A 26,289-nucleotide genomic window follows, 5' to 3' on the forward strand; every position below is an offset into this window, starting at 1 on the left:
TTGCAGTTTAGGTAGTTTATGGTCTATTTGAGTTTTATAATATATAAAAGAGATTGAAAATTCAATTTAGATTTTATGGTCTGTATCAGTTTTATAACATATGAAGGATATTGAAAATACAGTTCAGATTTTAACTTTTGAGATGTGTTCAGATATTCCTACAGACAAGTGTAATTACAAATGTTCTGAAGTAGCATTGACTTGCGACAGTTGGATAAGAGAAACTAGGGCTCATATGAAGGCATATAGATGGCTGTTTTCCCTTGCTGCATTTGCAAGGGAACAGGAAAGGGAATGGCTAGTAGTGGTACAAAGTACCATGTGCCATACACCATGTGATGGCTTGTGGAGTATGTTTGGAAATGTAGGTGTGATATATTTGCTGTTGCATGACTGGCACATTGAATGGTATCAGCTATTTTCCATTAAGGTTTATACTAGTTAACATGTTGCTACATTAGATGTCTTTATTGTTGTATACAAGAATAGGATGCAACATATTTCCTACTGTAAATCTAAATTGCACATTGCTGTAAAAGTAGAAACAATGTTTGAGAATTTTAAGGAACAAAATTTCAAAAGGTAAGAACAAAATCATAGTAAAAGTTAATTTTAGTATGGTATTTGGATCTCATGCCAACAAAAAGACAGTAAGATCAGGAAAAACCAGTGAAAGATGTGAAACAGTTACCAAATTCTTCAACCAAAATGAACTGTAAATTACTAATATGCTGTTGAAAGTCTCTCTTACAGGAAGATGTGAGCCCCATAATAATTGTTTTATCTGATTGTAATTTTCAAATGGCAGTAATACTGCATCTCATCAACCAGGTTTAGCCAAGAAGGGAAAAATATAAGAACATGCTGAAAAGTAATGACTCCAAATTTTTTACATGAATACTCTTAAAGCCTTTTAAATAAAACAAACATTATTAACACTCTACATCTTTATTCTTAGTGTCTATATGTTTATTTCTCAACATAGCTGCTCTGGCAATTAACACATTTCTTCCAACAAGACATCAGTTTTTTTATATTAACAGTATAGAATGTTTCACTTTGCTGATAGGGCCACAACCTCACCTCTGGTAGCACTGTTTCATCATTATCAGAGTGAATTCCTCGAAGGTGTTATTTGTTTTGAAGACAGATGAAAATTGGATGGAGACAAGTTGAGACTGTATGGAAGATGATCGATGACAGTGAACCCAAGGTGTCAGATTGTTGCAGATCCAGCAGTTCTTGTGTATGGTCTGGCATTGTAATGCTGAGTGAGAGGGTGCTCCATGTGTGGATGAACTCTTCAAATTCGAAACTCAACTAAAGTGCACGGTTTCTCACAAACCAACATTGTTACATTACACACTGCCATGTTATATGCTACAATTTGGAGCCCTCTAGTGCTAGAAGTCTGCAAATATGTGGTCATGAACAATAAAGATATAGAATGTTAATAATGTTTCTTTTCTTTAAAGCGTTTTAAGAGTTTTCACATAAAAAATTCAAAGGCACTACTTTTCAGCCTGACCTTATACAGTTTCGTAAGATCATAATTGGGCACTCAGTCATAGTATTCAGTGACAGTTTACTTGATGAATGTTGACAATTGGTCCCCAGGATACACAGTAGATGACAAATTTAATTTTTGCTGAAAATATTCATTCAATACTACAGATCAAGTTTTTGTTTGCAAAGTATTCTACATCTAAATCTACATGGATATCTGCAAACACACTTAATTGCCAGGCAATGGAAGCCTAGAGATTTTGTAACTAATATCTGGAAACAAAGTGATTATCTTGGGTACAGAGAACTTCACTTAATGCAGCTAACCAGCTATAATCCAGGTTATGAAGATGTGGTAAGAGTAACACTGCAGAATTCTTAACCTGGCAACAAATAAGCAGTTTGCTGATTACAGTAGCAATGAGACAAGTCACATTACATATTAAATTCAGTACATTGGCCAATAACTACAATGAATCTGAAAAAACAGATATCCATTACACCTACATGAAAAGGCATTGCCTGCTTGAACAGAATATATGAATTTTGTGAAAATAACTGTAAAAGAGACAAAAAAGTATTTAACCACTTTTCTATCAATAACGATTTATCAGTGTACTTTGGCCTCTGTAAAGAATTCACTACAGAGACAGCAATATTATATGACCTCACAAATTCAGTTTTGGCAGTTCTGGTAGAATTAAACAAGAGAAATTGTGATGTTAATGTTTTCTGTGATCATTCCAACTTATTTGATTGTGTGGATCACATTAATCTGCAGGGGTGTCTAACAGGTGAAATCATATCCTAACAGTATAAAATGAAGGGCTACATTAACATATGATACCATAGAAATAAGTTTATATTGTAGTGTAGAAACATAAAATATGTTATCCACAAGTTTTGTTTCTTGACCTACATAAATTATTTACTCAGAAGAATGGAGTATTCTTCAGAAGAAATGATACCGTTTTTGCTGATGACACAATAATACATTCTGCTGAATGATGAGTATGACACTTGTCAAAATGTTGTGGTATCTCAACATGCACCTGCCTGTAGAACCAAGATATTTTCATCAAATTAACCAAATGATGATGATCTTGCAGAAACTCATGTCATGTGCTTCTAAGTGAATAAAAGTGAGTTAAAGGTACCAGAAGCACAGATCAGTAGCCATGAAGCTCCATGTTTGAAGTTCCTTGACATCCAAATCGATAATAAAGTGATGTGGCTCCATATTGTATATATGTTAACCAAAATTCTCAGTTTTGCATCTTTTTCACTTAGACCTGTAGACAGGCTTCCCTACATAATTTTCATGCTTTCCCGTTTATATTCTCAAACAAAAGTCTGTAACAGGTTAACTCTATAACAGGTTTATTGGTAGACATCAACTAGGAAACTGAAAATTATCAGATATTCAAAATTAAAGAGGAAGAATAACTTACTATCCACTCCTACAATTTACTAGAATATTTGGACTTATCTTCACTTTGCTCATGTAATTATACCAAAACAGCAAATTAAGTTGACTGCCCAGATTGCAGGATAATTTCCATCATACTGTAAGATGATGATACACCCTTTAACAATAAAAAGAAAAACAATGTAGCAGGACAGGTTGTTCAATGTACTGAAAGAGAACTGTTTGAGTTTAGGACTTCTTCAGAGGCAAGAGAAAGAATGAATAACTGACTGATACATTAGCCATTTTGTTATGCAAGTATTGTAAACAAATAAAACAAGCAGAAAATACAGCTGCTATTTTTCCTGAAAGCATGTAGTTCAACTGTATTGTTGAATGATGATGACATCCTCTTGAATAAAATATTCTGGAGGTAAACATAATCCTCCATTTGTATCTCAGTGCAAGGACTAGTTAGGAGGACGTTGTTATCAGGAAGAACCGCTGGCATTCTGTTGGTTAGAGCTGGAACGTTAGATTGCCTAATTGGTTAGACAGGTTAGTGAATTTAAAAAGGAAATTGAAAACTCAACAATATAAGGAAAACACTGATTGCTACTTACCATATAGGTGACATGTTTAAGTCACTGACAGGCACAATGAAAAAGACACTTACACATTAGCTGTTGCCCAAAGCCATCACCAGAAAAGGAAACACACACATTCATTCACCGAAGCAAGTCCACCTCATGCACACATTACCACCATCCCCAGCTGCTTGAACCTAAATGCGACTGTTACATAGAATGGAAGGAGCAGTGTGGAGTGGGCGAGGAAGGGATAGCAGGGTATGAGTGGATGGAGAGAAAATCACTTTCTGCCAGAGTGTGTAGGGACCAAACGGACAACAGGCACAGAGTCAGGAGACTGTGGGACAGGGTAGTTGAGGGGGAGTGATAAAGAAGAGGAGGGGGAAGCAGAAAGACAGGTGGGTGTACTGGCAGAGACTGGCACACAAAGAGGGTGACGGAACAAGAATAAGGAGGACATGGGAACTGTAGGATGGAGGGTGTGGGGACTGTAGATCACCATAGGTTGAGGCCAGGATAATTTCAGGAGTGGAGAATGTGTTGTAAGGATAGCTCCCATCTGTGCAGTTCAGAAAAGCTGTGATGGAGGGGGGATCCATACGGCTTGGATAGTGAAATTGTTGTGTCCTCATCACCACTGTAGAGTCTTGTACCATAGGAATCAAGGGAGAGGATGTTGTCTGGTGGCCAGTATCCTCTTTCTACAATGCAACTGCTCACATGTATTAACAGGGTTCTTTATTTACATACAGGAAGCTACTTATCTTTTAAGAGAGTTAACATGTTGTAGTACAAGCTCTTCTGTAATAGTTCACATTAGTCTCACTGCTGGTGAAGTACAAGTCCTGCTACGATGAATGACAGACAGCAAACTGGAGTGCGAGTTGGTGCACCAGTGACTGAGCTAGTGACGGAGCTACTGTGCCAGTAACTGAGACTGTGACTGGGGCAGACCTCTGGTCAGCAGCGGTGATCTAGATACTTACAGTTGAGAGGGCATTGGCGGCGTGTTACTTGCAAGTCTGTCTTTGGTCTCTCTCCTGATATGCTTGATCCAGCACCTACTACCAATCTTCTTGCTACATCTTTGCCGACCATTGTGCTGGTGACAGCTTACACCAGCACAGAAATAGTCACTGGATAGGTAGAAGATACATTTTGTGGAAATTACTGAAGTATAGTGGCAGGAGGAGGAGGACTTCTGGTCAAGTGAGTACAGGACTCTAAATGCAAATTCAATTAGGGGAAATGCAGGAGTAGGACTAATAATGAATAAAACAAATAAAAAAAGAAGAGGCACTCCGTCTTCAGGCCACAAGTGACCCATCGGGACCATCCGACCACGGTGTCATCCTCAGTTGAGGATGCGGATAGGAGGGGCGTGTGGTCAGCACACCGCTTTCCCGGTCATTATGATGGTTTTCTTTGACTGGAGCCACTACTATTCGGTCGAGTAGCTCCTCAGTTGGCATCATGAGGCTGAGCGCACCCCGAAAAATGGCAAAAGCACATGGCAGCCCGGATGGTCACCCATCCCCATCCAAGTGCTGGCCACGCCTGACAGTGCTTAACTTCGGTGATCTGACAGGAACTAGTGTATCCACTGTGGCAAGAGCATTGTCCAATAAAAAAATGAAGCACCTGTATTAATATCAAGACCACAGATGGAAAGCTGTCCTAAGCAAAGAGGCTGAAACCTGGAAGGAATATATACAACAAAGAGAACTCAAAGTATAGAAAGGAAAGAAGAAGTAGATGAAGAATAGATGTGAGATGTGATGCTGCAAGAATAGTTTAACCAGAGCACTGAAAGATCTGAGTTGAAACAAGGCCCAATGAGTAGATGGTATTCCCACAGAATTACTGAGATCCTCTGGAAAGCCAGCCATGACAAAAATATTCCACCTGTTGTACAGGATATATGAGACAGGCAAAATACCCTCAGACTTCATTAACAATGTAATAATTCCAGTTTCAAAAAAGGTAAGTGCTGACAGATGTGAATAGTTTAATTAGCTAAGAGTGTTAATGTCCATGTAGATTTGTACCTGTGACCCAAATAATAAAAAAAGTAATTCCTTCAAACAAAATCAGTCCAATTCGTAAGAGTAGGTCCCATAAGGAAATCATGGCCATATGTTTTGCAACAAATATTGCACACAATAAGTAATATAGCGGAACAAATATTCCATAAAATAAGTGATGATGTTGCTCTTCAAAAAAAGCAGTCATGTCTTACCTCTGTTGGACAACACACTGCGAATCAGGTTGATTATAAGTTAAAATTATGTTAAATTAAGATATCTATTAGTTCTTGTCAAAAGCAAAGCAAACTCTGTCAGAAACAGAAACTGCAGCTAAAAATAAAATTATTTAATAAATAAGGAAAGAATTTCTATACCAGCACAACCTAACCAAGTACTCCTTATAGACTTCAGTGCCAATTACGCTTGCTATCACATGCAGCACAAATCTGTAGCAGTTTTGGACAGCTGATCAGACTTGTGAAGGTCTTTTTCCATCTGAGGCAGTATGTAGCTTTACAAATGGTAGGAACTTAGAATTCTTGTCAGTGTTAGATAAAGATAAGCAATATTTATTGAATGAATTTACAGAAAAATAAGCCTGTAATAGTAATTATTTGTGTTTATTGTTATTGTCTGCCAAATGCTGTTGGCAAGTGAGTTGCACTCAGCCCTTGTGAGGCACATTGAGGAGCTACTTGATTCAGAAGTAGCAGTTCTGGTCACAAAAACTGACAACAGCTTGAAGAACAGACTGCTGACCACACATTCCCCCATATCGGCATCCAGTGATGCCTGTAGGCTGTGAATGACATGGCGGTCAATCAGCACTGTTAGAGTCTTCCACGACTTTTTGGACAGAGAGATTGAGAGAGAGAGAGAGAGAGAGAATTGTTATTTAGTTTATCTGTGCCTTTTCTGGCTATCTATAGAATTTTTTGAATGTACAACACAATCTTCCACTGAAACAGAAACTGATGAAGTGATGCTCACACCTTTTGTTGGGAAACCTGCTGCGTCCTATGTCAAGAGGAGGTGAGTACGAAAGGGTAGGATTCTACTGATCATTGGCAGTTCAAATAAGTGGTGAATAATGGTGTTCCATAGTGAAATGGCAGTAAGGAAGGGGCTTCATTCAGCATGTTGAAGAGGCAATTTCAGTGGCCATTGAGGGGACTGAATACCACCAACTGTCAATTGTGGTACACTTAGGAAAAAGCTGTGCCTGTTGTGTGGGCTCCAAAGTCATACTTGGGTCATTCCAGTGACTGGCAGAAAAGTTTGAGAAGACCAGCCTTGCACATGGATTTTCAAAGAAGCTCTCAATTTGCAGCATTTTCCCCAAAACTGTTTGTGGCCCCTGTGGTTCTTGTCTAATAGAAGGTTTGAACCAGACACTTTGAAGGTTCTGTAACAAGGTAGCTGCGAGTTTCTAGACTTGTACTGTAGGGTTGAGAACTATTTGGTCCCTCAGATCGAACACGCGATATTTTATAGATAATCATTATGCAAATAAATCAGTCATAATAACATTTCATATCTTAACAGTATACATGTCTTACATAAGTTTATATATATATGTTTCCTTTCCATACCAATTCTCTTTTCTTGTTTTACTTTGTTATTAAGACATGAGCATTTACTCATGGTTTTAGTCAGCTTTACTAATATTTTTTCCTTCTTCCCAATCTTAAACTTTAGGTGTTTATGACACATGAGTAAATTATTTTCTATTCTTATCTTTTGTACTACCTTTTCCTAGTATGTACTATTTTCATTATTCATAGCTTGGACAGAATGAAAGAGTTCATTTGACTCTCATTTAGTTCCACAAAACATAATAATGCTAGTTGTTCATAGAATTCACACTTCCCAGAATAATCTCAATAAAATTTGTGACTGTTGACACGATACTGTCCCTTTCTCGTAGGATCAGCACCTATTCCTTGCTTGTGGGTTGACCTTAAGAAAGCACTTCCTCTTTCCATTCTGGTAGGTATGCCCCTTACAAAGCATCCCTATTTTTTAGGCCGCAGATCATCCTATCTCCACATAGGTACACCTGCCCTTTGTACTTAGTGAATGCCGGATGACCCCGTTATCCTTTCTGAGTAGGCCTCGCGATTCATTACCCTAGTATATATTTCAATGTATATCATAATTAAGTATCCCCTGGGAAAGCTATAAATCTGTCTTAAACTTTGCATTCATTCTTTAATTTATCATTTTCTCCCTAGACTCCTCCACTACTTATTGACATCTATATTTTCAATAGATATTATGTCTGCATATACTATTCACATCCTCTATCCTTCATTTCATCAGAGTACTCATTATGCTGACATTTCTTAGTGATCAACCTGACTAATTCTACTCCTACTTTTGTTTTCTTTCTTTGCTCACGCCTATCTCTTATTTACTCATTACTCATTACTACTTTATAGTTGTTCATTATGTATGTACCGTATTTACTCGAATCTAAGCCGCACTCGAATCTAAGCCGCACCTGAAAAATGAGACTCGAAATAAAGGAAAAAATAATTTCCCGAATCTAAGCCGCAGCTGAAATTTGAGACTCGAAATTCAAGGGGAGAGAAAAGTTTTAGGCCACACCTCCAAATCGAAACAAAGTTGGTCCATTGTAATATGAGACAGAATTCAGGTCGAATGAATGACGATACAGCTACAGTAGTTTGGTTCGAGCCGTAAGCTTAGTAGTTAAGCTGTACCAGGTAGCCATTGCTATGCGTCAGGCGCTCCGTCCTTATTTATGCGGGTACCCTTCGTTTTTCACGTGCTTCGCCTGGTTTGAATTGATTGCTTATTTTTCCCAGATCTGATAATTGCCGTTCTCTTTGTTATAGGTGTTTTCGTCACTCTAAGGTGAAAATGCATTACTGTACTGTGTCATGCATTGTTTGTCGCATTCCGATAATGAATGTTCACGACCTGCATGGTTTGCTTTTGTGCGTGCTACCGCCGCTTACAAAAAAAAAAAAAAAAAACTAAAGAAAGAAAGAGAGAGAGTAATTGTCTCAGTAGCGAAACAATGGCAAGAGACTGCTATTTGTTGTTATTTACACTGCTGCTTTCTTTGATAATGATCAACAAGAACCAAATAATAAACTGCGTATGATAGATGATGTTCTGAACGAGAGTTTAGCGAAAATTTTTCTCCATTTGAAAATCTTTGCAGACGCCTCTTTTGTACATTATTTTCTGCACAGAAATTAGAGTCATCTTAGATTTAAAAATCTAGTCAATTGCCGTGCTTCATTTCTGACTGTATCACTATTAGGCATAAGAATAATACGAATATGAACATGACATATGTGTATACTTCCGCGTTTGTGTTGTCTCACTCTAGTTTCGTAGTTTATTAGACAGACAGGATTTAAATGAGATAGCAGCAAACACGAAAGAATACATGGCAAAATGTTTATATTCGTATTATTCTTATGGTGAAGAGAATACTGCATGTGATTCAGAATTCACAAAAGTTCCCATTAGCAACCATCTCTTCTCACAGGTAGAAAAAAAATCAGAACGTAGAATTGGCCATACTGACAAACATCGCAAACGGTCTTGCCAGTCGGATTTTCGTAGTACATTGAAAAGCTGCTACATTCGAAGATGAACAATACGGAATTTGTATTTACTTCGTTGGATAATGTATGAAAATGCAGTGGTCGAAATTCGAGGTGGAGAAAAAAAGCTCGTCTTCCACCTTTTTTTTTTTAATTTATTTACTGACGCAGAGATTTTGGTGCCAGTATTTATCTTTGTGCCTGTAAAGCATGCCTGTGTAGCGCTACATATATTCGACGGGCAGAAGTTAGTTGTGGCGGCACCTACCAACACATTTCAGAACTTCCGCTTACTTTGCACTCGATTCTAAGCCGCAGGCAGTTTTTTGGATTACAAAAACCGGAAAAAAAGTGCGGCTTAGATTCGAGTAAATACGGTACACCTCTTCTTAAGTATATTTGATGTAGAACTGTCATAGCTTCCTATGTATGTGCACATATTTCCATATGTACACACATTTTCCCTACAACACCTGGCGGTTCTCACATCGTAACAGGCTTCCTCTTATGTGATTTAATGTTTCTGTAGAAGTGTACATTTGTGTATATGTGGATGTGTGTTCATGTAGTCTGATTCTTCGGCCTTCTTATGTAAAGATAAGATTTAGGTTTTTAGTAACCACAGAAATAGGGAATGACTTCAGTGATAGAAGTTTGTGAATATGGAAAGAGGGAAAAATAGACAGGTCCTCAAATAAGAAGTAATATAGGAAAAAATAGATATGGATGCTAGGATCAAAGAAGAGAAAGAAGATAGCCCCAAAGACAGGAAACCCTTCCCACCCCCCTTCCCTTGGATCCCTACCCCTCAGATACTTGAGTGAGACACCGGGGGAGGTTTGGTGTTAAATTGTCTCCTACAGAATGGACTTGTCTCATCTTCACTCTTTGAGGTCCCCCGAAGGAAATCCTAGCAATCCTATCAAAATGGCAAATGATAAAAGATCAGGCACACTTGTTTGTGAGGGTTGTTACACATTTTGTGTTAGTCATGATTTATCTGTTCTTGTAAATCATGCTTTTAGTACAATATCCACCCCCTTCAAAATTTATACAAACCCTCCCATCTATATCACATCTCATAAAATGTATAAAATACTTTATACAAAATAGAAAATCTATACACTACTGTATAACAGTTGTTCGGCTAGTCACATCTTATTATATTTTCCACAAATATAACTATTTAGTTTATTTCATCTAGGTATCACTTTTTTCTGTGATCCTCTTAAGTTGTTCTCCATTTGATAGTCATATCCGGTTTTCTAAGCAATAATGTTAATGTCCCTGGGGGATAGATGACAGAATAGTTTAAGATTTTGAAGGAATTCGGTGCAAGAAAACTATTTTGGAAGAAACACCAAAAACAACTTGAAATCCGACTTTCGTTACTCCGCCTGTTTACTTTGAATGTTAATGTTCTTGGTGGATATACAATTTTACATCCTTTACATTGCAACCCCCCTCCCCCTCCGCCCCTAAATTTTTTTGGAAGTCTTCTCAATATTTACTGTTCCCTATTCTGAGGCTTCCCCTAGAATGTACCACACAGAAAATTAGATCTTGGAATATTCCCAATTTTTTGGCAAAGCTTGGTTAAATCTTTTTTAAAAAATGGGTCAGATGTACATCTCCATCTGGCTTAAATTTAGGGAATTGCCTAGATAATCCTGAATTAGCTCCCCATTGCAAATCAGTCACCGCTTCACTAGTTAACACAACATTAGGTGAAGTTACCCTTTTTTCTACTTTGTCTTAGATAAGCTTAATTTCTCTCCACATATCATCCATAGCCTTCCTGGTATTATTACGTTTGGAAGAAGGAATGTTGTTGTGGTGGTTGTTGTTGTTGTGGTCTTCAGTCCTGAGACTGGTTTGATACAGCTCTCCATGCTACTCTATCCTGTGCAAGCTTCTTCACCTCCCAGTACCTACTGCAGCCCACATCCTTCTGAATCTGCTTAGTGTATTCATCTCTTGGTCTCCCTCTCCGATTTTTACCCTCCACGCTGCCCTCCAGTACTAAATTGGTGATCCCTTGATGCCTCAGAACATGTCCTACCAACCGATCCCTTCTTCTGGTCAAGTTGTGCCACAAACTCCTCTTCTCCCCCATTCTGTTCAATACCTCCTCATAGTTATGTGATCTATCCATCTAATCTTCAGCATTCTTCTGTAGCACCACATTTCAAAAGCTTCTATTCTCTTCTTGTCTAAACTATTTATTGTCCATGTTTCACTTCCATACATGGCTACACTCCATACAAATACTTTCAGAAACGACTTCCTGACACATAAATCTATACTGGATGTTAACAAATTTCTCTTCTTCAGAAACGCTTTCCTTGCCATTGCCAGTCTGCATTTTATATCCTCTCTACTTCAACCATCATCAGTTATTTTGCTCCCCAAATAGCAAAACTCCTTTACTACTTTAAGTGTCTCATTTCCTAATCTAATTCCCTCAGCATCACCCGACTTAATTCGACTACATCCATTATCCTTGCTTTGCTTTTATTGATGTTCATCTTATACCCTCCTTTCAAGACCCTGTCCATTTCGTTCAACAGCTCTTCCAAGTCCTTTGCTGTCTCTGACAGAATTACAATATCATCGGCGAACGTCAAAGTTTTTATTTCTTCTCCATGGATTTTAATACCTACTCCGAATTTTTCTTTTGTTTCCTTTACTGCTTGCTCAATTTACAGATTGAATAGCATCAGGGAGAGGCTACAACCCTGTCTCACTCCCTTCCCAGTCACTGTTCCCTTTCATGTCCCTCGACTCTTATAACTGCCATCTGCTTTTTGTACAAATTGTAAATAGCCTTTCGCTCCCTGTATTTTACCCCTACCACCTTCAGAATTTGAAAGAGAGCATTCCAGTCAACATTGTCAAAAGCTTTCTCTAAGTCTACAAATGCTAGAAACGTAGGTTTGCCTTTCCTTAATCTTTCTTCTAAGATAAGTCTTAGGGTCAGTATTGCCTCACGTGGTCCAACATTTCTATGGTATCCAAGCTGATCTTCCCCGAGGTCGGCTTCTACCAGTTTTTCCATTCGTCTGTAAAGAATTCGCGTTAGAATTTTGCAGCTATGACCTATTAAACTGATAGTTTGGTAATTAAGTCTGAGGGTATTTCGCCTGTCTCATACATCTTGCTCACCAGATGGTACAGTTTTGTCAGGATTGGCTCTCCCAAGGCTGTCAGTAGTTCTAATGGAATGTTGTCTGCTCTGGAATGTTGTCTACTACTGGAAGAAGGAGTAGGCGATACATTCCCAGATGTTATTCTCTCAGTAACATTTCGTTCTACAATTTTTCCAAGATGTTCCTCCAAACTAATTACATTTATAATATAAGAGGTAGCTATTTTCGCTTTGAAATTCCTTTCTACATTATCTACCTGGGAATTAACACCTGTAATTTGCGATTGAATGATTGGCATTAATTCATTATGCTTATCTACACTCTCTTTCAAAGTATTCATTCCCTGTCTTACATCATTATATTTAATATTGTACACATTTTCAGGAGATCCTAACTTTTCAATAGGTTCTTATTCTACATTGTTACATTTGTTCTCAATGTCAAGTTCTAACATTTTTGATAAATCTTGAAAAGTATCATTCTGTTTCTGACTAAGGTCAGTAAACATATGATTTATGAGAGTGGTCAAAGAATTTGTCAACTCGTTCCGTAAATCTACTTTTAAATTCTCTACTTTATTACTTATGGCATCGAATTCAGCCTTCAAAGCACCCATGCCTTTGCTTTGAGAGTCGACTTTGGTGTTTAACAAACCTAAATTTGTCATTTGAGTATTCAATTGAGAATTTACGAAGTCTAGTTATTTACACAGTGTCACACTCTGAGCATTTAACTTAGAATTTACTAAGTATAGTTCTTTACTTAGAGTTGCACTCTGAGCACTTAAACCTTCACTCTGGGTATTTAATTGAGAACTTAATGGGTTTAACATAAGACTCTGAGCTTTCATTAAATTTATTAACTCAGCCCAGTCAGGCACTTTTTTGCTAAGTTTTGTGGCCATAGCAGGGTCTTGAGTTTCCCCAACCTTTTGTATATTTTCCATACTTTTATATGCCTTAGCTCTTGTAAACTTTTAAAACTAACTTTAAATATGATAATTACACAGTAACAGTTCACTCAGCAGTATCTTGTACCACTTCAAACTAAAGTAATTAATTTCTGTTTCATGCTCACTTGGTGTAGAATTCTCGTTACAAAGGTGAGCAGATGCGGAGGCACGTCAGCACTGGTGAAAAGCAGCTGGTGCCAGCAGCATTGGATGTATGTTGGTTTCTGTGTCTGCGTCCCTGCGGTGTGTGTGAGAGCTGTATGCTTCCCGCACTGGAACTTGTTAGCTGAAGCGTTCTACACGTACTACTTCTTAGACAAAAAAAGAGTAATTCTATTGCCTTGTTATGTTTGGTTGCTATGGCAACACATAACAGCTTTGTCTCTCATTTTTGACTTAAAATTTCTGTTTTCTCAATCCTTTCATACTGGTTGCCATATTGTAACATTGTGACGACTTAAAGTGTGAGTGTGGATCTGGGTTATATTGGCTTATTCCCCCAAACCACCTTCCACTTCTTTACGAGATGACTTACTTGGAATTTGCAGCCACTCTTCTTTACTGAATAGCCGGCTGCTGGAAACCCTCTTGACTTCCTCTCCATCAAATTATGCTATGTACAGAAATTTTTAGACTCTTTCTACTTATGAACTAGGTAGACACACAAAACTTTACTTTTCATCAACTAACGATGTATTTGATCTCCATCCACAATAAAAATTTCACTTCCCACATGAAAATGTAACTTCCTGCAAGTCTCTTGTACAGTCGGACAGACATTAGAAACAAATTGAGTTACACTTAACAGAAAGTTGGCTTGGATACCATGACCTTTCTTAACTTGAATCATAAAATGAGTCTTGCCTCTAACAAGGTTGAGTCAAGAGTCTGCAAAAGTACTTTTTCAATTGTTCTTTTGTTAATAACAATAGTCAGTGACACAGTAAGCACATAGCTGCATACAAACTCTATGGTTATTCCTCACGCAATCACTAAAACATCCATGGATTGCCTGACAAGAACTTGTCGGTGCTGTCTGACCACCACGTCTACTTTCTCCCCGCGACTGATTTTAAGCCTGCACACACAAACATGTGACGTGCAGTAGGTAGGACTCTACCATCCCACATCATGTGTTCGAGACGGTAGATGGCTGAGTGGTTCTAGAATTGACACAGAAATTATTGAATCGCTACACAACCACTGTGTTGCATTCTGCGTGGGCATGACTATCAACAAGCTGTCTGTCCACGTGAATGACCATAGACAAATAATGGCCAAGAAACAGCTGAACCACTCTATTGCTGAGCATGCCCCTCAATACAATATTCTTCATTTCAGTGACTGTTTCACAACCTCTGACATCTGGATCCTTCCTACCAAAACCAGCTTTTCTGAATTCCAGAAATAGGAACTCTCCTTGGAATATATCCTATGTTCCTGTAGCTCTCCTGGCCTCAATCTTTGTTAGTCATTGTCCTTACCCATCTAGCGCCTTCCCTGTTCCCATTCCAGCACTACATAGTCATCTCTTCCACCATCGCACCCTCAGCCTTTTTACTTCCCTCCTTTACCATTACCCCCCCCCCCCTCCAATCTTTGACTAACCTCTTACCTCCTGTCTGCACCTAACTGCCCTACCCTCTCTCCACCTCATCGCCACTCCGGCAATCAGCACCTACCCTGCCATTTGGCCCCCTCCCCACCCCAGCCCCCTCCTTACTCTGACCGCCTGGTTAAGTCTCCCGTCATGTACTGCTGCTCGCAGTCTGGCCTCAACAGCCAAAGACTGTAGATATGTGTGTGTGTGTGTGTGTGTGTGTGTGTGTGTGTGTGTGTGTGTGTGTGTGTGTGTGTGAGAGAGAGAGAGAGAGAGAGAGAGAGAGAGAGAGAGAGAGAGAGAGAGACTCAGGCTATATGGTGAGTAACAACTACCCTTTTAATATACTTACTGTATTTAAGACAATGTTGTCACAATTACACTAATAAAAATTATCAGAGAAACGTTCAAGAATAACTTGACTGATGGTTCACCAATACAAACATTGCTCAGCTGACATATGCTAATGTGTAGCCATATTTTCCTGTTTTATGGAAGAACTGTCAGTTGAGTGAGTCTATGGATACTGCTGTATGCAGGAATAGTCTCCCTATAATCAAGTTAAAACTAGAATATCTCATAATTGGTAGTTGTTAAGATAGGGGAATAGGTAAACTCCTGCCACTGATAATGGGAAGATGGTCCTATGAAAGAGACAGAGAATTCAGGCAGTTGGAGCAATTTTCACAGAGGATGTATCCTGCTCGATAGAGATGAATCCTAGGATCCTTACTGAAGTAGTAGTTATTAACTTACATCACATAGGCTGTCAACAAAGTTTAAACTCCAGATATACAGAAGACATCTGAGGGAATAGGATAAAGTTGTAGGTAAACAACTAGAATTCTCTCAGATACAGATTTATTAGCACTTCGCTTCTTCACAGATAGAAGTCCGGGGGGGGGATCATAGTCCAAATTTGCATTCTCATTGGCATGGTGGCTCGGAGAGAAGCCACAAGTACTTAAGTACGCTGGCGAATGTCTGTTATGCACACTGTATTCACACGACCATGAGTGGTGGGGCTGGTTGTAGATGTTCGGGTAATTAGTGTCCAGCACTGAATTGTTGACTTGATTAGAAGCAACACAAGGATACCACACATGTCCACTAGGATGCACACTCGGTGTGATATTTGCTGTTTGGCGAGCATTGAGAACCTGTTGACTAGCCAGCGTGGAAGGATACACACGTGGGGTGTACTGATTCGAGTTTGAATTTACTACTGGATTTTCCAAAGTAGCCAAACTTCGCTTGACGCCACGAACTGTATTGAATTGTGCATTCGACACAGGAGTAGGAATGTTCTGAACAACACTCTGTGGAGAACACGTGGAAAGGTCTAGGTTAACAAAGCCAGAGTCCGCGACCATTGGTGGTTGGAAGAAACTGGCGGCACTCGATGAATTCCACTGCATGTTCGGGCTGAAAGATTCCGAAGAGTCTTGCGGCATGTCCACTACGATGGCAGGAGTGCTGGAGAGATGTTGCTGAAATCCAGGCAGAAGTGAGTGTTGAAAGGCCATTGTCTGAAGCTGAACAATGGCCCTCGCGATTGCGAAGAAACCCGACATGATAGGCGCGTAAATAACCTTCGGGCGGTAACTCAGGACGCGTATTACACAAAAAACGGGGTCACCAGTGAGGGAATGGGATATAGTTGTAGGTAAACAACTAGAATTCTCTCAGATAAAGATTTATTAGCACTTCGCTTCTACACAGATACAAGTCCGGAGGCTAACTGCCGTTAGCGGCCAACATCCTCCCAAAGCCCTCTCCTCAAAGATAGCACACTTATACACTGAAAAAATATCAATATTTATGGCACTATATGCCACACATCTTATCATTGATATAGTGTGGAAGTGTGACAGAGAACTTCTACATAGGAATTTAGTAATCTTGTTTTTTTCTTAAAGCGACTTTTGTTCAGTGCAAGATGCAGACCTTGGAAAAGTCTACTCACTAAGCGGCAGCAGGAAAACACCCCTGTAAAAGTATTATTTATGTAAGCTTTCGGATCCATTGGCTTCTTCTTCTGGCAGACGGGTTGAAGGGGAAGGAAGAGGGGTCAAGGAAAATGACTGGTGCAGTTTAAGGAATGGGGCAGAGTTTGGAAAAGTCACCCAGAACCCCAGGTCAGAGGAGACTTACCAGATGTGATGGGAAGGAAAGACTGATTGTTGGGGACTACACTGAACAAGATTTGAAAATGTTAAAGAGCTTAAAGGAGGAAGATAGGTAGCATGTAAGGCAGAGATTACTGCTAAAACATCATGCATGAGTTAATAAGAAGAAAGGAAAAGTGTATTGTGTGTGATAGAAGTGGGAGGGGGACAGCGAAAAATAGAATTTCAGAAAAAGAAAGATGGTTCAAATGGCTCTGAGCACTATGGGACTTAACATCTCAGGTCATCAGTCCCCTAGAACTTAGAAGTACTTAAACCTAACTAACCTAAGGACATCACACACATCCATGCCCGAGGCAGGATTCGAACCTGTGACCATAGTGGTTGCACGGTTCCAGACTGAAGCGCCTAGAACCGCTTGGCCACCAAGGCCGGCAAAAAGAAAGACGTAGAAATCTAAAACAAGGTGAAGAAAGGAAACATTACTGTGAAGAAATGCTGAGACTGAAGAAATTAACATAAATTAAGGCCAGGTCTCACCTGTGGAGTTCTGACAAATGGTGTCTGGGGGAAAAATTCAGACGGCAGCTGCGATTAAACAGGCACCGTGATCACAACTGCTATGTTGTTGAGCATGCTCTGCAACAGCATCTTGAGTCTTACCACTATACACCGTCTGCCTATGTCCATCCCTCCTAACTGATAATTTGGTGGTAGTCATGGTGATGTAAAAGATTGAACAGTGCTTATATAACATTTGGTATATGACATGTCGTTTTACAGGTGGCTCTCCCTTTGATAGTATATGTTTTGCATCACAGGGCTGGTACAGATGGTGGTAGGTGCATACTTCAAGTCTTGCAGTGGGGATTGTCACAGGGGTGGGAGCCATAGGGTAGTTAAATAAGTGCAGAAGGAGTATAGAGTCTGACAAGGATATTGCAGAGATTGGGAGGATGAAAAAAACTGTTCTAGGTGTGATGGGAAGTCAATTGGACAGAATGAAACTCATTTTAGGGCATGATTTTAGGAAGTCATGGTCTTGTCAGAGTAGGTGAGTAACACATTCAAGATTGTGGTAATACTAAGGACAGATATTGTACTCCTATGTTGTTTTTTGGAGGGATCAGCATGTAACTCTACATACTGTAGTAGACAAAATTAATTTTTATGTTTTTCTCTCTATTTGGTTAAGATGTGCAGAGTTAGAATATTACTAGTGTGCAAATTATAAAAGCATGCCATTGAACATCTGAAACATACAAACACACGCATGCTTGAATAGAACACAGAACTCACGTGTGATATTCTTAGTAAGTTGTGCATCATTAATTCTACTAAGAAATTTGTTAATGAAGTAGAAGCCAACTCCCAGTCGCAAAATGTGCTTTATTAGAGACTACATTTTGTACTTTTGCTGATAACTTATTAAAATATATTGTGCTTTTTGGTCCAGACAGAGGTTCAAAACCTGGATCCTTATATTCTATTGATTGGTCTGCTTAAAATTTTCAGTTTTATGTACTTCTTGTTCTAGGGTGAAATGGATGAACATAAAGTAGAAATAATTGTGATAAATCCTAAATCAATTACAATTGGGCAGCTATATGGTCAGTTTGACCCAGTTTCCCATGAGTGGTCTGATGGTGTATTGGCTGTTAGCTACAGACAATTTGCAATTTCTCCTAACTTGAACAGGTATGAAAATAATGAATATAATATGTTAAATGCATGATGAATTAACAGCTTTAGCGATGTAAGCTTTGAGAGAAATAAGACACACCAATATAATACATTTTCATTGCTTAATGTAAAATATTTGAAACTTACATAAAATAAAGGAAAGACAACTACTCATCCAAAGCTGACTGATGTATGGCACATAGAGAAACTCAGCAGAATACAGCATTTAACTAGCTTTTGAGCTCTTGTCTTTTTTCTAGCAAAATCACACACATTCATATTCAGACATACAAACATATGACAGTTAGACTGACTGTTTATTAGCAGTTATTGAGAGTAGTTGCCTGGCTGAATGGAGATGGGGGAGAGGTAGGGAAAGATGCACGAGGCAAGGAGGAAGGTCGTTCAATGGTTGAGTCAGTAGTTGAACAAAAAGACTAGAGCGGTTCAGAGTCAAGAGGGTAGAGCATATATGTGGTAGGGCTAGGGAAGGGGTGGGGAGTGGGGAGGAAAGGGAGGGGAGGAAAGGATACAAGCATGGAGATGAAGAAAGAGATTTTTTTGGGTGGGGGGGGGGGGGGGTGTGGAGAAGAGTGAAATATGGGGGATGGAGTGTTAATACATATTTTGTAGGTATTTTGTATGTATAGTTATATCAGTTTAGGCCTTGAATAGTTGTATTTCTAGTGCTCCTATTTTTTCCATTTTATTTACAAACTATTAGTGCCATATACAATTGATACATAGCATATTCAACATTTTGTTAAAGGTATACGTTTGTCTTCATTTATATTTGTGCCACTGCAACAGTGTTAATCATTGATGTTGTTATAAATACATGACTGTTAAGTCATCAATTTTTGGTTTATACTACATATCTCTTATTTAACTTTAAGCTGACTAAATGGCCATTAGCTACCTAAGGGCAAATAAATAAATAGAGAGAATATGGCTGCATTGGTTGGTGGGGGGATGAAGTCATTTGTGTCATGGTGCACAACAAATTTGGAACGTGAAAGTCAAGTCTGTGGTCCGCCACAGTTTGGAAGTGGCCATTAATGTGAGTAAACACTTGGTTACTTGTCATGCATACATAAAATGCTATACCGTAATTGCAGCATAGCTGATGTATATCATGGCAGTATTCACATTTGTGCCTGCCTTTTATAGGATAGGAAATGCCTGTGACTGGACTGCTGTGAGAGATGCTTGATGGGTTTATGGGGCCATGTGTTGCAATCTGGGTCGGTCACAACATAATATGTGAATGCAAAAACTGAAGTAGCCAGTTTTTAGTATTAATTGTACAGGGAGGCCAATGATCCTTATATAATTTGGAAAGTACTTTGCCTTAGATATGCACAAAGAAAAAATGATGCGTATGTGTGTAGCCATTAAGAGTGGTAAAAGGATGTAGAAGCTTTCAGATTCATAACAATGATGTTACATTCTGCACCATACATTAAAATCTCTGGGAACTGAACATTGAAAACTGAAGAGCTACCAAGATCTACCCAGTGCAGTGATCAGGTGCTATGGTAGAAATGGCACACGAAAGTAACAACATTTTGTGAAATTGTGTTCTAGGGGCTTCCATGTTTACATGCTTCATTTGCAGTAATACATGCATACCGGGCAGCTACAATGCAACAACTGCTAGGTCGATGATGATGTCAGCAGTGAAAATCAACATATCATAGTTATGAAGTCTGTAAATAACATTGTATATTGGCGTCGTTATTTCACTTACTTTACTATAAGAGTAACTGTGTGGTCATTTCTGCCATTACGAGAAAATCTGAAGTAAGTTTCTAATTTTTAATTTCTTCATTTTGAATAACTACAACAACTTCTGACTACCATTTTTGTATGGAAACTATATTTTTTTTAGGGTATGCCTAGAAGGAGAATGCCAAGGGGTTCGAGTGAAAGACACAAAGCTAGACAGACACAACTTTGACATAGAGAAAGTAACCATAATGTGGACATTCATAATGATAATGCATCTGTTTTATTCAATGATCATAATATTAATACCGGAGCATCGAAAAATGAAGTACTTTATTTTAAAGTTAATTGTACAAGGAGGCCAATGAAACTTGCGTACAAAAGAAAAAAAATCATGTATATACTTAGTCATGAGGAGAGAAATCACACACACACACACACACACACACACATGAGAAAAGTTTTCCTATGACATTGGTACCAACTTTTACCATGTGCAACAGTCAGGTGCTATGGTAGAAACCACACATGAAAGTTAACAATGTTTTGTGAAGTTGCATTCTAAGGATGTTCATGTTTAAATGCTCAAGACAGTTCATTTGCAGTAACGCACGTGTACCAGACAGCTACAATGCCGCAACTGCTATGTCATTGATGTTGGCAACAATGGAAAACAAAACATAGTAACAAAGCCGTCGAGCACAACAAACATTGCTTATTAGCATTGTTTTTTCACTTCTTTGATCTAAGAGTAAACAGAACTATTTTCATTTGCTGCTATCACCAAAAAATTTAGTGTGTTCCTAATTTTCAGTATCTTCATTTTGAGTAGCCACAACATCCATTATTAAAAGTAAACTATACTTTTTTTAGGCTTTTACTCAAAGGAGAGTGTAAACAGGTCAGACTGAAAGGCAAAGAGCTAGAGAGAGACAATTTTTGTGTACAGAAAGTAATTGGGATAATGCAGATGCTGATATGATAATTCTATTGTTGTTTTGAAGGATACATTTAAATGTGCACTGAACTTAAATTCAAATAATTTTGATAACTGCAATTGCAGTTTGATGAATTTATAGTGCAGATTTTGTAATGCAAATCATTTTGTGTGTGAAGTGACTTTAGGTGATACAAAGCCATTCACGTTGGGTTGTCATAAGGGAAAAGTTAATATGCCGCCATTAACACAAAATTTATTTTTGAATACAGTGTATCAAAGACTCCCTTCAAATGATTGAACAATTAAAGAGAAATCAAAGATTATTTCTAGAATACACAAAGCTACAATGCAGCATTTGCCATCGATCAATTCTGCAGCAAAAATTCTGGACACTTGAAGATACATGACATTTGCTATCACAGGTGAGGTCCACTGAAGCAGTTGGTCAAATTTGGACCACAGACGATACTATTAATAATTTCTGCACCAATATATTGTTCCTGAAGCCTTCTTTTATTTTTATTGTTACATACTTGTGGGAGTAATTCTGCACCATAGGTTTGTTATACAAAAATATTTATACTAAATATAAAACATAATGGAAACAAATGTGACATGATCTTGATAAGGGCAAAATAGGTAACAGAAAAGACATGTAAACCCACCTAGTTCTTGTGGCATTTTAAAGATTTACAAAAACATGAAATGAATTCCTTTTCTTTCTTATTGTAAACTACTTAACGTCATTTAATATTTTGAAGGTGATAACAAATCACTTATGTGGTAGTCAGAACAACACATCACTCATGTGGTAGTGACGAGTAGTAGTCTTTGGTTTCAGGGGAGCAGGATGCGTGGAATCACTAGAAGTAAAACAACCTCCACTGCCCACAACTTAACCTAATTCTTGCACAGAAAGAAGCAAACTAAGTAGCCGTATAAAATATTTAACCATTTCTCTTCTGAATTAAAGACGCCAGCAGATAATTAAAGTTTTCAAAAGAAACTGAAATCATCTGTGCTTGACAAATCCATGTAGACCAAAGATCACTGTGATTATGTATGATTTATTAAATTTTGTTGTAGGTTGTGACTGAAAAAATCCAGTTACGCAAATGTCCAACATGCAGCCAGGTTTTCACAGTGAAACTGATTATTTTTTGTAAAGTTACTGCCATATTCATGAATATGAACCACAGAACATTAAAAAAATCTAGACTAAGCATTGTATTTGAAATAAGCCAACAGTGGAAAGCCCTGGATAGAACAACAACAGTATTATAAAAAGGACAGTGTGCTACTCACCATATAGAGGAGAGGTTGAGTAGCAGACAACAAAAAACCTGCTACACATTTTAAGCTTTCAGCCAAAGAACCTTCAACTAAAATATAAAACACACACACATTCACACTAGCACAACATACACAGACAGACATGACCACAGTCCCTGTCCTCTGTGGCTGGCCTGCAACAGCGTGAGATGGAGTTTTGGGTGGAGAGAGATAAGGAGAGAAGTAGAGAGGGTAAAAAGACTACATAGCATTGGCAGAATAAAAGGCTAGCCTTTTCACCTTCTCTATACCTCATTTTCTGGTTCTGTCTCCCCCCCCCCCCCTCCCCCCCCCCCAAAAAGTAAAGAAACAAAAAATAAAAAAAAAATAAAATATCCTTCCAGTTACACCTAGCGACCCTACCCTGCCTCCACCACACCACTGCATGCTTCCTCAAGCACCACCCCCCCCCCCTCCCCGCCCCTCCCATCCCTCCCCTCCCCTGCCTGACCCATACCTACTCCTTACTCTTACCATCCTACCACACAAACCGAGTGAGGTGGCGCAGTGGTTAGCACACTGGACTCGCATTCGGGAGGACGAGGGTTCGATCCCGCGTCCGGCCATCCTGATTTAGGTTTTCCGTGATTTCCCTAAATCACTCCAGGCAAATGCCGGGGTGGGTCCTTTGAAAGGGCACGGCCGACTTCCTTCCCCGGCCTTCCCTAAACCGATGAGACCGATGACCTCGCTGTTTGGTCTCTTCCCCTAAATAACCCCAACCCCAACCAACCCAGCCTACCACACAAGACAAATTGCTGTTCTCATCAGGCATAATTGCAGTCTGTGTCCGACCAAAGCAGTTTGAAACAGAGGTCGTGCGTGTGTGTGAATTGGGCTTGTATGAATGTGTGTGTGTAATATTTATTTTTTATTTATTTATTTTTTATTTGTTTATTTTTATTTATTTATTTGGAGGAAGCAGTTTTGGCAGAAAGCTCAAATGGCTTTTGAACAGGGTGTACAATCAATCACCTTTCAGCTGTCTAATTTCGAAACTCTTATTTTATTTGGGTACCAGTTTTGGTAGGTATCTGTAGATTTCCGCTTGCTACAGTGATCACTTCAACCATCATCTGCTGACTCAGTTGATCGCTGAAGTGATCACTGTAGTAAGCAGAAGTCTACAGATACCAGTATTTGAATGCTGACCCCTATTTTGACTGGAACTGAGGCGGGAATCCTCCTACACATCGGTCAGGGCCCTGAAGATGGTGTAGTAAATCATAGAAACTAGTAGCCAAATAAAATAACAGTTTGGAAATTAGAAGGCTGAAAGGTGTTCGATTTGACATCCTGTAGCAAACAGCCGAGTCCCACAAAATACTAAATGTCTTCTGTTCTGGCTGTCTGCAACTCAATGTTTCCTCTATATAGTGAGTATTGCTGTCCCTTTCATAATATTTGAACTATTTAAATATATAATTTCAGTATTTGTTCCCTCTCTCTCTCTCTCTCTCTCTCTCTCTCTCTCTCTCTCTCTCTCTCTTGCTGTCTTGCACATGCTTCATTGAAGAATTCTTGTGTAATCTGTGTGTTAAGAAAAAAGAACATGCATGGTCATTATTACTCTGCTATTATAAATCTATAAAATCTAACTGATTTTTTGTTTGCAACTATATGTTCTGAACCAGATGTGTACTTGTTTCAGAAAATGGCTGATATTTGATGGTCCAGTGGATGCTGTCTGGATTGAGAATATGAATACTGTTCTAGATGATAACAAAAAATTATGTCTGATGTCAGGAGAAATTATTCAGTTAGCTCCTACTACAAACTTGATCTTCGAACCTATGGACCTTGAAGTAGCTTCACCAGCCACAGTAATTCACCTAATTTCCTCAGATAATACTATTTTATGAGTTATCAGTTTTGTGTTAATTTTGTAGTTATTAATATTTTCAACGTATTTGAGAGATTAGACCAATACACAGTAACTAACTACTAAAACACTACCAACTGAAGCATGCAAACACACACACACACACACACACACACACACACACACACACACACACACTGTTTGAATAGTTTTTGTTCATGAACAGCTTTATTTCACTTATTAGGTAGTGTAAAATTCTTATTTATTTGAAAAAAGTTTTATTTCCATCAACAGTCCCAGTATAAAACCTGCATTACAATTTCTGGTTTTGGTCGCGAATAGTTCCTGAGATCTGCAGAAAGAAATTTTAATGCAAATTGTGACAGAGTACAATATTTTTTGAGTTTACTGATAAGTATCAGTTTTCTGCATCTTTTCTTAAGATATGAGCCACATCAAAAGTGTAATATTAATTATCTCTGCCATGAGATATATTCTGCAAGTGACAGGTTTTGTTGTGATGGAGATAGTTTGCTATATTGAAGATCTCCCAACATCTTTTCAGAAATGTTCACATGGTTCATCTCCCTAATCTTGTACACATGGCATGAGTAAATGATCTCCATTCCTACAGATCTTTCAGTGATGCAGCAATTCAAGATGTACTTCATTCCTTGATTAGTTATCTTGCAATTTCGTCTCAGTATACCTAAGTACCTTGAAAGACATTATCTTTGATGTCCTTAGTGCATACATTAATTTTTCTTTCTGTCGTTCAAAGAATCAGTTATATTATTGCACATTTATATTCTGCACGTTGATGGAAATAATTTTTTACCAAGTAAACTGTAGTATCTACAGTTCTTTATTGACAACAACAACACACAAGTGCAGTGAGCTGAGCACTGGGATACACAACCATGAGAGGAAACTCACTGAAGAATAAAAGCCCAAATAAAGTCTTTATCACATGCTATATTGTCCTATAATGACATGTAAATGTCCAGCTCTGTGAGATGAACCTTCACGTACTGTGGCTGATGTACAAGAGAACAAAACTGTGTTATTGACGTGCTACCAGGAACACTTGTCTGGTGATGATGCTGCCATGGAGTGAAGAAGGTGCACTCATATTGCCTTGTCATTGGTGGTGCCAAATACAAATGATGTTGTCATAGTGGCAGCATATGCAGGTGTGCCACCACATAAACCTCTTTCCATTACTGACTTTCACAGCTTTTATACCCTTCCCTCCTCTGACCTCCCTGTCTTTTCACAGAACCAGTTTAAGTCACAAACAATCAATGCCAAGTGTGAGTGTACATTTGTACTGAAATATTGTGCAGACAGGGATGCCCGGAGTGCAACACAAAGGATGCAGACACACATCAGTTCGCAGCACAGGGCAGAGCAGATGAAGCAGCATCTGGGGCTGATAACCAGGGAGGATTTATGCCGGGCTGCAGCCATTCCGTGGGATGGTCCTATAGGTGCTGGTAAACAGAGGCAAGACTGAGACTGCTGATGAATCTGTGAAACACTTCTTAAACTGAGTCTCAAATAGGCGCACCATGAGCCTTGCCTCCCCTTTTGACTGTAGGTGAAATGGAGTGGAGGTAAGGAGGGTAATACCATTGTCAGTGCAGGAATCTGAAACAGTGCCAAAGTGCACTGTTGGCCACTATCAGAGACAGCCCTTTGGTCACAAAAACCTGGGTGGGAGCACATACAGTAGTTTCCACCTTTGTGGAGCACATCTGCATGACATATGCCAGTTGGACAGTGCATCAAATACTGTCAACCACATGGAATTATAGGAAGGGCCCACAAATTGATGTG

General features: G+C 38.8%; 1 protein-coding gene across 1 annotated transcript in view; it reads left to right on the plus strand.

Annotated features, from left to right (window-relative positions):
* LOC126237376 (dynein axonemal heavy chain 7) overlaps window positions 1-26,289 on the plus strand; it is a 1,033,797-nt gene that overhangs the window by 417,044 nt on the left and 590,464 nt on the right. The window contains exons 23-24 of the mRNA XM_049947460.1: window positions 18,483-18,643; window positions 24,280-24,451. Of these exons, the coding sequence (XP_049803417.1) occupies window positions 18,483-18,643; window positions 24,280-24,451 (333 nt within the window). The remainder of the gene's footprint in view (window positions 1-18,482; window positions 18,644-24,279; window positions 24,452-26,289) is intronic.

The sequence above is a fragment of the Schistocerca nitens genome, chromosome 2 (genome assembly GCF_023898315.1).
Source record: "Schistocerca nitens isolate TAMUIC-IGC-003100 chromosome 2, iqSchNite1.1, whole genome shotgun sequence".
In the NCBI taxonomy this organism is placed as follows: domain Eukaryota; kingdom Metazoa; phylum Arthropoda; class Insecta; order Orthoptera; family Acrididae; genus Schistocerca; species Schistocerca nitens.